Raw genomic sequence first — 14,366 nt, forward strand, 5'->3', positions numbered from 1 at the left:
TTCACCTGCTCTCTGTTGTGTCCAAATTGATTCTCATCACCTCAGGTGCTGTTCTTCATTCAGAATGAGTTAATTCCTGAGACATTTTGTACTGACTGAGCTCCTTAATGCCATCCTTCCTAAACTCTTCAACACATTATCCTTCCTAAACTCTTAAACACATTATCCTTCCTAAACTCTTAAACACATTATCCTTCCTAAACTCTTCAACACATCTTGATTGGATTGTGGACTGTGGCTAAACTATCGATAGGTTTACAAACAGGAAACACGTCTATAGGGCAAAACGTTCATTTAACTACACATCCCAGCAGCCTTAGCGTCAAACATCGAGGAAGAAGCTACATGAGATGAAGACAGTTTTCCATTTTTCTTTTTTAAATTCCAGGCGTTTGAAATACTGTAAAAAAAATATGGCTTATATTTCAGTCGCTAGAGCCAGACATATTTCCCCCGAAAGCTAGCTGAGAATGTCGTGGTTGTTATTTTCTTTTAATAGTGCTTATCTCTAACGTTTTTGTGCATTAGAGCTTGCTAGCTTATTGCACAAATCTACGATGCAAAGGGTGCATTCTTCCACGTCAAGTTCATTCATTTCAGCTAGCTGTGTTAGCTAGTGGAGGGACAGGCTCACCTTGGCTCCGCTGTATTGCTGCTATAACACTAGTGCTGCAGGATTGCTTGGCTACACTGCTGCCTGGTTATTATATTTGTAAAAGAGGAGGCATCCTTCTTACATTATCCACACATCTGTGAGTGAATTGTGTGCATCATCTCAGCAGCAGCCTGTACACTGTGATGGATTTTGAAGAGAAAGCCAACGCAGTGGCTGACTGCTTGCAGAGCTACAGGAAGGACGAGTCCGGCTGGAAAGTCTGCAAGAAATCGGTAAATGATTGCGGTTATTCTCCTGATCAGGGGTCATCATTGTCCGTAAATGTGTCCGTGGCAATACGTGGCCTTGTCCGTGGCAAATTTTCAGATTTTGTTTTACATAACATTATAATGTTCTTATTTTGATCATAAAGACCGACCCAATTACTGAATGTCAGTCTCCAGGTTTTCTTCTGAATATGTATGAACGCATGCCTCCCTGACACTATGGCACATTAGGAGTCCACTAGGACATATAGCTGCATCAACTCTTAGATCCTATTTTTAATATCTGGACTCTAGAGTTGCCATTACCAACCCTTGACAGCCCATACATCCAAACACGAAAGTCCTATCTGATTGTATTAAACAACGTTAAACTCATTACGGAAAGCTTGGATTATCCTCTTTGTATCTGCAAAGTTTTTGTTTCATAAAAATCCACCGTTGACCTACTTTCTGTCAGTAAATTCCGTGCAGGTGACAATTTCTAAATGTTGGAAGCGCTCGTTTTCAATAACGCAACGTCCTGCTGCCTCCTGCATTATGTGCCATTTCGAAACAGGTGTTACGTAGGACCATTGAGTGATTTCCAACAAGCGCTTCCAAACTCCAACACTTAATAAAATAATCACCTGCACGAAATGGACAAGTAGCTCACAACATGTCTATGATATGGAATCCATTTGTACACTCTAAGAGTTACAGACCTATAATGGTCTACCCTCAAGGAACCCCAAAGCTCCCTCAACCCAATTGAGGACCACAGCACTAATACTATACACTTAGGGCTAGCTCTGTTTCTGGTAATATTTGTATGTCTATGGCAAAATGGAATTTTGACAAAAATGTCCACCACTAGCTGGCATGAGGATGAACCCTGAACCCCCCCCCCCCCAAGTTGTTCATTCATTGTGAATTTCTGATGTTTTCTTTATAGAATCATGATGTCATTGTGTCCTGGCGTCCCTCCACTGAGTTCCCTGGCAATGTGTGAGAATACACACATACAATACAAATCTAAATGTGTTACTTTCCCCCTTTTCATATTGTACTCAAGTTGTAATTTATGAAGTCCACACGTGTTTGTATATAGTCGACATTTCAGGAAAGCGTTGCTGTTATTTGTGTAATGGGTGTGCTGTCACTGTGTGGACATACTGTACTTGTGTCAACAGTGACCTCAGGTTTACAAAATTGCTGCTTGAGCACCACCCCCTTAAAAAATAAAAAACTGAGAAAAGATACAGAGGTCATTCTGAATTGGATATCAACTTTATTGCTTATATTTTGTAGGTCTGTGACTGTTTAAAGCCTGGGTAAATGTCAGTAAAAGCTATACAAAAAATAAAGTCAAATACTTTATGTTAATCACTTGGCTGTCTCAGAATACATTAATCTACCGTAATTGATTAGGCCAGAGTTCTGCCCCATCAATCTATCTATCCCCTCTCATCTTGTAGATATAAGGGAGAAGGGGTGATCAGTGGAAGCACAGACATGGTGTGGGAGTGTCTTAAGCCAGTACCCACAGGACTGAGAGTTAAGTGGGACAACAATGTCAAAAAGTTTGAGCTCTTGGAACAAGTTACAGAGGTTTGTTTGAATCTTCATTCTTCTGTGATGATTGTTGTCATTGGCGTTAGGTTAACCACATTAAGCCTAGCATTATAGTCACAATTTATTATTTATTATTTAAAAAAAGAGTGAAAATAGCCGATCTACAAGCTCAAAACGCATCGCACGGCTATTTCTGCTATCTGTCCTACGACAAATTATAGAGTTTAAGTGACTAACTCAGTTTATCACCATGCGGACAGTATTTCAGTTCATCTCTTTATTTTTAAACACCAAAGTTTTTTCCACCACATACAAAACACCATTATTGTTTCAATACTGATTACATAATTTTGTTGATCGAGGCTTTAACTGCACTGACTGTCTCCCAATCCTTCCCAGGACATCTCTGTTTGCCGAACAGTCACACCCTCAGCAGCTATGGGCATTATAGCTCCACGAGACTTTGTAGACGTTATTTTAGTTAAGCAATATGAAGATGGCACCATTGCATCAAACGGTGCGTAATGGCTGGTCCTTGCTTTGACCTTTACTGTTTGTTCTACTTATAAGATAGTACAGCATGTGTTCCCTGGGTTCACTGCACCACGCAGCAGGGGTGATGGGCTGTTTTCATATTTAGAATCCATTTGTTATGCTGCCAGTGCACTTTAACTCTTTACTGTTTCCTTCTTCTGTACACAAACTATATGTGAGTGTAACAGTACTTAGTCAACTTACATTTTAGTTTTTAAATCCTTACATAAAGCATTACCTGCTGTATGTACTCGACACAATGTGTTTACCATTGTTATTATACACAGGTGAATAAACTGGGATAAGGGATGGTGTAGTGAAATGCGGGTCAGTCATTTAAGATGTCACGCCTGCACAGGGCTGGCTGCCTGTGTTTGTTCTGAACTGCAACCTTGATTTTATACTGACTGAGAGGTTGCACAGGGCTGGCTGCCTGTGTTTGTTCTGAACTGCAACCTTAATTTTATACGCTGACTGAGAAGCTGCACAGGGCTGGCTGCCTGTGTTTATTCCAAACTGCTTGCAACCATAATCTTCTCCTGTATGCTGCTGACTGTGAAGCATTTTGTGTGTACAGTTGACCGCCATGGTTACTTTTAAGCATCACGGCTACATGGTTACTTGTTATGCAGCCCTGTCTGTGTTTTAATTTGACAGTACCCATTTTCTCCACTCCCACAGCCACCAATGTGAGTCACCCCAGCTGCCCACCCCAGTCAGGCTACGTCAGGGGCCTCAACCACCCATGCGGCTGCATCTGCGTACCCATCTCAGGGTGAGTGTATTACATGACTCAGTCAGCATTTTATAAGTTGGTCAGAAAAAAGCAGTGTGTTTGCATGAGGTATTGCTCACTCACCTAAGCTTAAAATGCCTTTACATTTCCCTTTGCACGGGGACATTATGTAATTGTACAGAAATGTCTTTCTTGAATTGTATCGCAGAGACAGTATTTGATCACAAGGGGTCAGCATTGAGCTAGACACTCATACACCAAGATCTCATGTGTGGCGTCTGTCTCTCTCTTTATATCTACAGTATGTCTTTTTTTCTTTCTTCTCACTTTCCAGAGAGCCCAACAAAACGCAGGTCTACAGTTTCTTCCAGACTGACTTAGGTGGTTTGCTTCCTCGATCGGTGGTCGACTCATTCTTTCCTTCCAGCATGGCTGAGTTTTACAGCAACCTGGCCAAGGCTGTTAAGTCCTATAAGTCCTAGTTGGGCCTAGTGACTGGATGTTGGAGGCCCAGTCACTGGTTAGACCAGCGTTCCATTCCATTTTAATCGGCCCTAAACACAGCAAGGATTGGGGATGTTGATGGTGGTATGATATTAATGGTGAGTGGGAGAGAAGGAGGGACAACTTGGGTATTTAGTTGATACTCTTATCCAGAGCAACTTGCAGTACAAACTGAACGGTAATAGTAAATGCCATGAACCCAAGTCAACAAACAGTAAATGGTCATGTTAGTAAAACAATGAAATGCTACAAAGTAACTAGGTCACCGGGTAAACATCAAACCTAGCATCTCTGTAAAAACAACTTGCTATCTTCACAACATTCTTAGCATTTGTGGTTAAGCAAACTGTATATGTCTATAAATAACACACTGTACATAATAAGTGAACAAGTAACCAACATACAGTATATCTGCATAGTATACCCACAGTAGCATCTATCAACAATGGGCAACAGGCGTGCTAGAGGGTGAGGTGTAGTTTGAATAGGTGAGTTTTCAGATATAATGGGGAGTGACTTTACAGTCCTGACAGGGGGGGGGTTGTAATTGCACAGCTTGGGAGCCAGGGACAGTGGCTCAGTTAACTTCAATTTAAATTGAATCAAAATGGCCTTAACCTGTTGACTAAGATGCATTCTGTAAAAAGCCCCCTCCCCCCCCCCCTCCCCCCCGCACGTTCACACATACCTCCTTGAGCAAAATAGCACTTTAAATTATTGTATTCCTGTGTTACTGCGTTCAGATACAACAGCAAACACTTGACTCCTCTTACGGCGCGAGCCCTGCATACGCACAGGCGCAGAAATAGATTCAATCCTATGTTAAAGCTTGCGTATGCAGGGCTCGCGTTATCCGTGCCTGGTGTAGCCGGTATCATTGATATCAATTGGATCTTTCCAAACGCGCTGTACGCGCGCAGTAAATTCCACGCATACTCGCGCTTTGAAGCCTGGTGTAATCCGGGCGTATATTGGAAAGCAAACATACACATTGCACTGTAAATTGCACCACAAGAAGAGTGAGGTCTAGCATTTGCCAAACCTCACTTATAAACAAACAAAAACAAAAAGTAAGAAAATGCAGTTAAAACTTTAAATTCCCCACTAAGGAGAGCATACTTCCTCCCAGTGAAGTAGAGAGAAAATATATATTTTGTATGTGTTTTAAAGTAATATCTTTCCTCTTTGTACTGTAACTATGTAATTCCACTTCATTCCTCCTTTACTGTGTAAAACATGCATGGTGCATGGATCATACTGACTCCAAAATGGAATCACATTTCCAAGGATAGGACACTGACTCATACCTCATAGGTTCTCTAAATTCTACTTGTTTCCTCTTACCTTTAACCAAGATAATTGGTTTGTTGGTGTGTGTGTGTGTGTGTGTGTGTGTGTGTGTGTGTGTGTGTGTGTGTGTGTGTGTGTGTGTGTGTGTGTGTGTGTGTGTGTGTGTGTGTGTGTGTGTGTGTGTGTGTGTGTGTGTGTGTGTGTGTGTGTGTGTGTGTGTGTGTGTGTGTGTGTGTATATATATATGTATATATATATATATATATATATATGTATATATATATATATATATGTATATATATATATATATATGTATATATATATGTATATATATATGTATATATATATGTATATATGTATATATATATATATATATGTATATATATATATATATATATATATATATATATAAAAAAAAAAAAAAGGTAAACCAGGGTATTTAGAAATCCCGAAGGTTTGATTTTCAATACCGTCACAAATACAACTGCTCCACTTGCTATTAGACTGTACAGAGATGGTGTATTGAGGTGATTAAGTACAACAACAAAACTTAGTCAACAGAAGAAATATTTGGAGGTAGAAAAGAAAATTGCCAGGTAATTTCTGCATAGGTCTCATAGCTAATCATTTAAATATGACTAGATATGAAACCATGAAAATATTGCCACATAACTTGTGATGTCTTCTTCCAACTAAAAGCAGTTTATTTGCCACATGATTTTATTCAACTGCCAGTCTGTCACCACCACCCCACATCTCCATTCAGCCCACTGATATGTAGGCATCCACCGTGGCAACAAGTGCTATCGGATCCCCCAGCAAATGATGCTGAATCTATGGAAGAAGGGCACTTATTTCCTATCTATTCATCACCAGCAGCTCAACGTTTTTTTTTGGACAAATACTTTCATATACTATACTCTCTTTCTAACATGGCATTATTATTCACAAAAGAGTTAATTGAAGAACGTTCTTAACTTAGAAAGGGAATGGCTTTATTTAATTAATTGTATATTAAATGTAAGCAGCTTAGTTTACAGAGTATTGTTTGTTGAAATGTGTACTGCTGTACTGGATGCTAAAGGGATAGTACTGCCATCTGTCTAGAACAAGACGTTTCAACAGTATGTTGCTTTCTCTTCCACTTCAAGGCACATGATGATGCCACTGTAGAGAAATCACTTAATCCCGGACATTGGGTGCATGTTTTCTTGTTTTTTTTTGGTGGTAGTAGTGATGTGGTTGGCAGGTTACCCCTACTCGGATGGTATTTGCACCCCCCAACATTGGACCTGTGAGCTCAGTGTGTCCTCAGTTAACCACTCAGGGTGGTCAATATTGTTGACAAATTATTAGTAGTTAACAATCTTTAGAAGAAACCAGTGTTTGTCAAAGTGGGGTCCAGGGACCCTCAGGGTTTCTTCAGGGGGTTCTAAATGGACCCGTCCCTTACAGGCCTGTAACTCAGAGACTATATAAATGGAAACGGAGTCCAAAGGGAAGCACGCACATCCCAACAAAAAATTACTGGTGCTGAACTAAAATATGTATATTAGAAAAGGAAGGGAAGTCTGCATGCTGTCTTAGTTCCCAGTAGAAAAATGTATTAAGTTTACAGCGTTTCTACCCTAGCGGGTCTTCAGACCTGATGAAGACCTGCAAGGGTTGAAATGTCAATTTAACATTTTCTACCATATAAATGGAACCATTTGTACACTCTCAGAGTTATGAGGGTCCGAGACACTTGTCTATGCTAGTCAGATTGTGCTCTACTCAATTTTTTAGCACAAGTGTTAATTTAGAGTTAACCTCAACTACATTATGTAACACCCATAGTAGACGATAAGAGACCACGGAAAGATGGAATACGAGTAGTTCAAAGTCATGTACTGGTGCTGTGTCTTTCCTATACACACCCTTTTGGTTCAGATCCTTCACATGTACTATGATGGACCATGTTTTAATTGAACTAATTTTCTTTTTTGTAGTTGCTACTTTAATGTTTCTTTTTGAAGTTATATAACCCATTTCCCTGTATCCTAAGGGGGTAATCTTAAGGAAAAATTACAATTGCATACCTCTGTCTACAAGTTAAGTGTGCTTGCTTGCTTTTTACATTTCATTACTATGTGTTGATCTAAGGCTGTTTGTCATTTGTTGTTTAATTAATGGAGTCAGAAATTCGTACTTGCTATGCTGTATTGTCTTAAAAAAGCAGTACAGGTAGTTGCCAAAATAGAAAGAAAACACCAACAATATGCTGTAAGTGTATTAGAATAAGTATTTCTGGACATGGCTTTGGACAACTTAACCCCTTATAGGGACAGCCATTCATAATGTTCTCCGCTCTAGTGTGGCCTTGGTTTAGTTTGTGTTAGTTTCATTTTTTTTTTATTGTAATATGGAGTAGTCAGGGGCGAGATTCACAAAGCTCAGAGTAATAGTGAAAATAGCAGATCTATAAGATGTTGCACATAGTGACAATTCTTAATGGGGCTTAAATCTGGCACAGATAAATGTCTTGAAATGAAATATTGACCAACTAAAGGACATTTTCTCTATGATTTTAGTTTAGTTTTTTTTCAATTTTAATAATGACCTTGGGCCTGGCGTCGAACCAACACAATTGGCTGGGGGTGGCAGAGGTGTTGAATATGAGGTATTAAGCCAGGCAACTATTCCACAATCTCTGAATGACACGTGATGGGCGCGGCATGCGATTCCATGTGACGAGAATTGGCATGACTAAATTAGGAGAAAAGGGGCGAGGATTGGCAAAATAAAAAATGCACAATGCTTGAATTTCTCAGAACCACTGACGGTTTCTTAGGTATTTTTGGTTTCTGACACTTCTAGGTCAAGGTACTTTCGTAGCTAATACGCATTTTACACGTAATATTGGTATTTCTTGTATTTTGGCAGTTACCTCTACAGTCTGTCTTTATGGGTACTTCAATTTGATAAGTACTCACGTGTGCAACCTATTATGTTAAATAGCACTTGTCAAAAGTAATGTTTGTAATTTTATTCTTCCAACCAAGAGCAAATGCTGCTAATGAGTGACCCAAATGTTTGTTTGACCGAACATGAAATGGACTGTTCTGTACTGTAACTGTACCCGACACATTTTGTATTTGACTGGCATCACTATTAAAATGATCAGTAAGAATCAATCGATATTCTCCACCTTTTGTTCTTCCCCCAGTTGATTGACAGCTTCTATATGGCGTCTCTTGTACACCTAAATAAAAGTCTTGGTGACGGGTGCATTTGCAAGGTAGACCTTCTGAAACATAGCAAGTTCTTACAATATTTGAAAATAATCACAAATATCAAACTAACGGCTCCATATCTGGAAGGTATTATCATACAAAGACACGATAAATAAAGGCACACATTTGGATCGTTTTATATTACTTTTTTGTCATCTTTTAGAGCAGATGTATCTAATTTACATCAACAGTTTTATAAAATTATATTTAATCCTTCATAAAAAAAACGTTACTTTTGCTTTGTGTGTTATACTCTATGAAGAAATTTCAATTAAGGCTTTGGTGTAACTGGTAGATGGCAAAATGGCAGGATTTAAATCAAAGCTACTGACAAAATGAAAGTGCTTAACAGTGTTTGGTATTACTTGAAAAATACTGTATAAGTATACTCTGTCATATTTCCTCTAGCTAACAGAAGTTTCCCATGGTAAACAATTAGCTAAATAAGGTCCATTCTCTTTCATGTGTGTGCAAATACCAGTTAAATTGAATGGTGACTGCAGAGTTTTAAGGCAGCTCTGATACAGTTAAGTAACATTGTGCACTTCACACTACCTAGAGTGTGCTATTAATTAATTATGCCCTTCACTGTGCACATAAATTATTGATTTTTGGTGTGGTGTCTGTATGTGTGTGTAAGAGAAAAGGTGACGAATATGATTCTTCACATGGCTTGTCACGTTACTGCAGCATTGATGGAGATTTGAATACAATTTTAGAAAATTGCCTTTTTGTTACATCAGCTAATGCACCCAAAGTAATTATTGTGTCTGTGGCGTCAGTATATTTGCAGTATTCCATGCGCTTGTCATTCTGTGTCCTCCCTTCTCCTGATAAGAGCTGTGATCAGTCCCTCAGGCAAGGCCTTGATGAAGTTCCAGGCCTCAAAGCGGGTCATCTCCTGGAGACAGGTACTTTGGACCTGCAGCAACTCATCTCCTGACTGCAGACCACTCTGCTCGGCTGCACCACCTAACGCATACAAATGACACAAATAACACTTACACAAGATCTCATAATGGTGGTTCACAAATCCACAAACTTTGCATGGTTAAACACTGCTTTTCAATTGCAGTGTAATCGGGAAACACTTTATTGACACAGACATTACTTAAACCAAGTGATGAAAGACTACCAATCACGTACAAGTACAAGACTCATTAGTGAAACAGGATATTGCAAGTTCAGAGAGTAAGCCATACCTCTGATGGCAGACAATGTTCATTTGTTTTTAATTCCTGCCCAATTTAGTCATCAATTCCACCCATGGGTTGGGTACTGCTGTCCTTGTCGCTGCCAACCCCTACAGACTGTCTGGGGAGGGTATAGGCAACCACATGACCCCTCTGATACACATGGAGTCACCTGCTGAGCGCTACTAGTTCCCCTCCCCACTGAGCAGGTATCCTGAAAACCAGTAGAACTCACTACTGCAGTGACAATAGTAAAACCAGTAGGTCTCACTACTGCAGTGACAATACAACCAGTAGGACTCACTAGTGCAGTGACAATACAACCAGTAGGACTCACTAGTGCAGTGACAATACAACCAGTAGGACTCACTACTGCAGTGACAATACAACCAGTAGGACTCACTAGTGCAGTGACAATACAACCAGTAGGACTCACTAGTGCAGTGACAATACAACCAGTAGGACTCACTAGTGCAGTGACAATACAACCAGTAGGACTCACTACTGCAGTGACAATACAACCAGTAGGACTCACTAGTGCAGTGACAATACAACCAGTAAGACTCACTACTGCAGTGACAATACAACCAGTAGGACTCACTAGTCACTAGTGCAGTGATTGACAATATAACTAGTAAGACTCACTAGTGCAGTGACAATATAACTAGTAAGACTCACTAGTGCAGTTACATAACTAGTAAGACTCACTAGTGCAGTTACATAACTAGTAAGACTCACTAGTGCAGTTACATAACTAGTAAGACTCACTAGTGCAGTGACAATTTAACTATTAAGACTCACTAGTGCAGTGACAATGGTAAAAATCGCCTGCTGGCTGTCCACGGCCAAACACTGCCAATTGGGTTAGATGGAGTGCATGGCTAAGGTACAGGCAACGCTGCCGGGAAATTAACCTGGACCTCTACAGTGGCGGGTGAGTATTTTAACTACGCCACCAAGACGCAGAAAGGAATGGTTGTTGATCTAACATTTGGGTACCTGCAAAGATTCTGTTGATGACCAGGGGTCTGTCTCCGTGGATGGAACCTTTTCCTCCTTCTAGAGTGAATCCCACTCCCTCAGCTCCTTTCTCCAACTCCACAGTCACAGGAGCTTGAAGCTCGTCCACTGACGGCACACACACAGACACGTTTTAAACTCCTCTGTCAACTCTCGCACACAATATTACTTCAAAATATTGTGATTTTGACATTACAGTGGCTTTAACAGATACCTTTGAAATATCACATAAGGTTATGAATTGACTCACTACAGGTTCAAAGAGACATTTACAATGGAGGACATTATATACCCTTACATAATATATAAAATATATTTAAAAATGGGCTATTTGTTAATTTTATCTTCTACCTTTTATTTGAGCCACTGTAGCAACATAAACCCATAGAAACTAAGAAGAATCTAATAATATCAAATCTAATATGGCAGTATTACTGGTTGCAGCGTTAGGTGTTATTTGTAACAGTAAGTATTCCAACACTGTCCTTATATAAATAAAGTGCACATTAGGCTTCACTCACTTGTTGGGCTGTTACCACGTTTGTTGCTTCCTTCATCAACCTGTCCTCCTACTCTCCCTTCCACCTCTGGCCTCTTGCAGACCACCACCACTGCCAGCTCCATGCCACGGGCGTCGCGCAGGGTGGTGGTGGCATCAGTATGTGTGACATCATGCAGGGTGTGCCCGTTAATAGAGAGCACTTCATCCCCTTTCTGGATGGTCCCCTCCTGAGCAGCCAGACCATTAGGGAACACTCTATGGACCTGCATGGAGGATGGATGGATGTGAAACAAACAAGGGATGTCATTTGAATCAAAAACACCTCATTTAGAATGGGCGCAGAGTCCAAATCTCAGGGGCTTGATATACTTTGTTACGCACGGTGTTGCACATGGAACATATAGCCGATCTACAAGCTCATAGCTCGCCGCAACGGACGCGTTGTGGGCTTGTAGATTTTAGGACAATCTTCCGTGCAATATAAACCCAGCTTGAAAAGCAGTGGGGATTTGGGCGTTCCTACTCACGATAGGCTCCTTGTTCTGCTGGTCTGTCCCTCCAGCAATACTGAAACCCAGACCAACTCCCTCTTCTTTGTGCAGAATAACAACATGAATGTCTTCAAGTTGCTGAGAAGAAGAGAAGGCGATTGTTTTAAAACATGATTGATTCAATATTTCACATCCTGTGCATAACGAGCAGCTCCCAGCTCGCTACACTCGTCTATGTACAGTATTGACATGTTTCTGTTTTAAACATCTGAAAACATTTGGTAGGAGTATTTGTAGCACATGCACTGATCTTTTTCACAGAGCCGCTCTCTGTGTTTAGAGTCATCTGTATTCACAGAAAGATGCCAGTATGATGACTTAATAAACAGCAGATGCTTTGTGCACATTATGGCTCCCAGATGGTTTGAGGTTTGAGTTGCAGGACAGCTCTGTAGTTGACCAGGAGAAACAAGCAGCGTGTTCTCACAATACCATCAGGCCACATGCAAACACTCATGCACACACACACACACACACACACACACACACAAAATATCTAAAACACAGCTAATACCTTTACATCCTGTCATAAAGACTGTTAAAGTCGTTAAAGTTACAATTCTCAACTCTATTCAACTCTATGTGTTCACAATGTTTAAATTCTGCCCACTAAGCACCTAGGAAGTAGGAACTCACAACCACCAGTGGTGCAAGAAAGTGAGAAAGTGTGCTCCATCAACCAGCTGCTGTATACAGCACATTAGTTCAATGTGTTGAGAAAGCTGTGCATCCATGTTATTTTGCTCTTTGCTAAGAGCTGTGTGTAAACATTCAATGAGTGAATCTAATAATGGGTTCAAAAACATTTGCTACTGTAGCTAGAACATTATGTATTCACTTTCAATTTCCCCTCAACCACTGATACAAACAATGAAGGATGCACATAATTAACAATGGCATGCCATTTGGTATATTGCTTATTAGCAGGGTCGTGCAGAGACAACAACTGAAGGGGCAGGTGCTCAAAGGCACATGTGTGCCAATTTTCTTTTCTTTCTTTTTTTGGGGGGGGGGTCTTTTTGGGGGTCCCTCGTGCCATTTAACACCAGAAATGTAGTACATTGGATGTCTTATGCTATTAGAGCCAGACTATAAATACGAAAGTAAGTGAACTATAATTATAAATATATAAATAAAAAGTTAATTAAAATTGTAATTTCATTCACCTTCAACTCATGTTCCTCCAAACACACCTGCTTTTAAATATAGAGGTACTGTTGGTTCTGCTAGGCTGGATACTAGTGCCTTACTTGTTTTAAACTTAAACAGTACACTAAACTGTGTATCTGTAAACATTTGAGGTGAGAAACAGATAATGCAGTAACATGCATGGCATGCTTCAGCAGTAGCAGACAAAGGGAGAAATAATTCTGCAGCTACAGCCAGGAGCCAGTTTGCTTAATTATCACATTGATTGGTAATGGGAAAGAAATGTACCTGACTCTGTACAAACTAAGCTAACAAAAGCTCATGAAATATACACATCTCAGTTTTGTAGCTACTCTGCACAAAACGTGAGGTACAAAAGCAACAATTTGTTGATGGGGGAGTGGACCTACCATGCTTGATGAATGCCTGTCTGAAGACAACTAAAGTTGTTTGCAGCTGCAAGGTTAACGAGGTGGGAGGGCACTTTGACATCACTGCATCAGGTGAAAAGTGAAACTAAAACTGACTGATGGCAGCCAGCTCATTTAAATTATAATTATAAATAATAATTGTGAAAGTGAAATTACAATGATTTGCCAAATGTTCTTGATAAGGGCCACGGATTTGGAAATGGGCACTTTGAGGCAAAAGGGCAGGTGCACCCACTTTGAGTGTACAGTAAGTGTGGGTAAACTGAATGCCACATGTTGCGGGGACCTTCCTTCATCTCCCTTAATCTGATCATGCCACATGAATTCCCTGAACACAGTGGTCACAGTTATCTGCTGCACTATACTAAAAAAGGTAGATGGTGACTCTACTGTACCTTCAGTGTCTCCTCATCCATGGTTTTGACTTCCTGGATCAGACTATCTATTTCCTGTGAAGGGATAGCTGAGATGGCAGAGTGAACGCAGGCAGAAGTAGCTGTTGCCTCTTCCACCATGGTCCCCTCTCCTCGCTCAATGGTACATTCCCTCAGTTTGGCCAAGCTGCAACCATAAAGAGGAAATATCAGAAACAGGCACTTCCTTTCACACCGATGTTGTGCACCAAAAAGGCCAGATCTATAAGCTCACAATGTGTCTGCAACTTGTGAGCTTATAGATATTTTTAGTGTGTGACACCGCGCACAACAATGTATATCAAGCTCTTCACACGTATCACGTGACGTGCCGGATG

The 14,366-nt window shown here is 40.4% G+C and overlaps 2 protein-coding genes across 4 annotated transcripts in view; one reads left to right on the top strand and one right to left on the bottom strand.

The window, feature by feature from the left end:
* Nucleotides 1-363: 363 nt before the first annotated feature.
* stard5 (StAR related lipid transfer domain containing 5) lies at nucleotides 364-5,629 on the top strand. Its single transcript, XM_084067378.1, has 6 exons — nucleotides 364-888; nucleotides 1,814-1,866; nucleotides 2,337-2,469; nucleotides 2,833-2,950; nucleotides 3,649-3,742; nucleotides 4,038-5,629. The coding sequence occupies exons 1-6, from the start codon at nucleotides 799-801 to the stop codon at nucleotides 4,183-4,185; spliced, it is 636 nt and encodes a 211-aa protein (XP_083923504.1). The 5' UTR covers nucleotides 364-798; the 3' UTR covers nucleotides 4,186-5,629.
* A 250-nt stretch (nucleotides 5,630-5,879) lies between these two features.
* The window catches only part of il16 (interleukin 16), a 39,906-nt gene continuing 31,419 nt past the window's right edge, over nucleotides 5,880-14,366 (bottom strand). For all 3 annotated transcript variants that reach the window (XM_084050396.1, XM_084050395.1, XM_084050397.1), the window contains 5 exons: nucleotides 14,011-14,176; nucleotides 12,012-12,113; nucleotides 11,504-11,747; nucleotides 10,962-11,090; nucleotides 5,880-9,741 (listed from right to left, as the gene is read on the bottom strand). In XM_084050396.1, coding sequence (XP_083906522.1) covers nucleotides 9,578-9,741; nucleotides 10,962-11,090; nucleotides 11,504-11,747; nucleotides 12,012-12,113; nucleotides 14,011-14,176 — 805 coding nt within the window. In that variant the 3' untranslated portion in view covers nucleotides 5,880-9,577. The remainder of the gene's footprint in view (nucleotides 9,742-10,961; nucleotides 11,091-11,503; nucleotides 11,748-12,011; nucleotides 12,114-14,010; nucleotides 14,177-14,366) is intronic.

The sequence above is a fragment of the Gymnoscopelus microlampas genome (assembly GCF_963454915.1).
Source record: "Gymnoscopelus microlampas genome assembly, chromosome: 1".
NCBI classification, from domain to species: domain Eukaryota; kingdom Metazoa; phylum Chordata; class Actinopteri; order Myctophiformes; family Myctophidae; genus Gymnoscopelus; species Gymnoscopelus microlampas.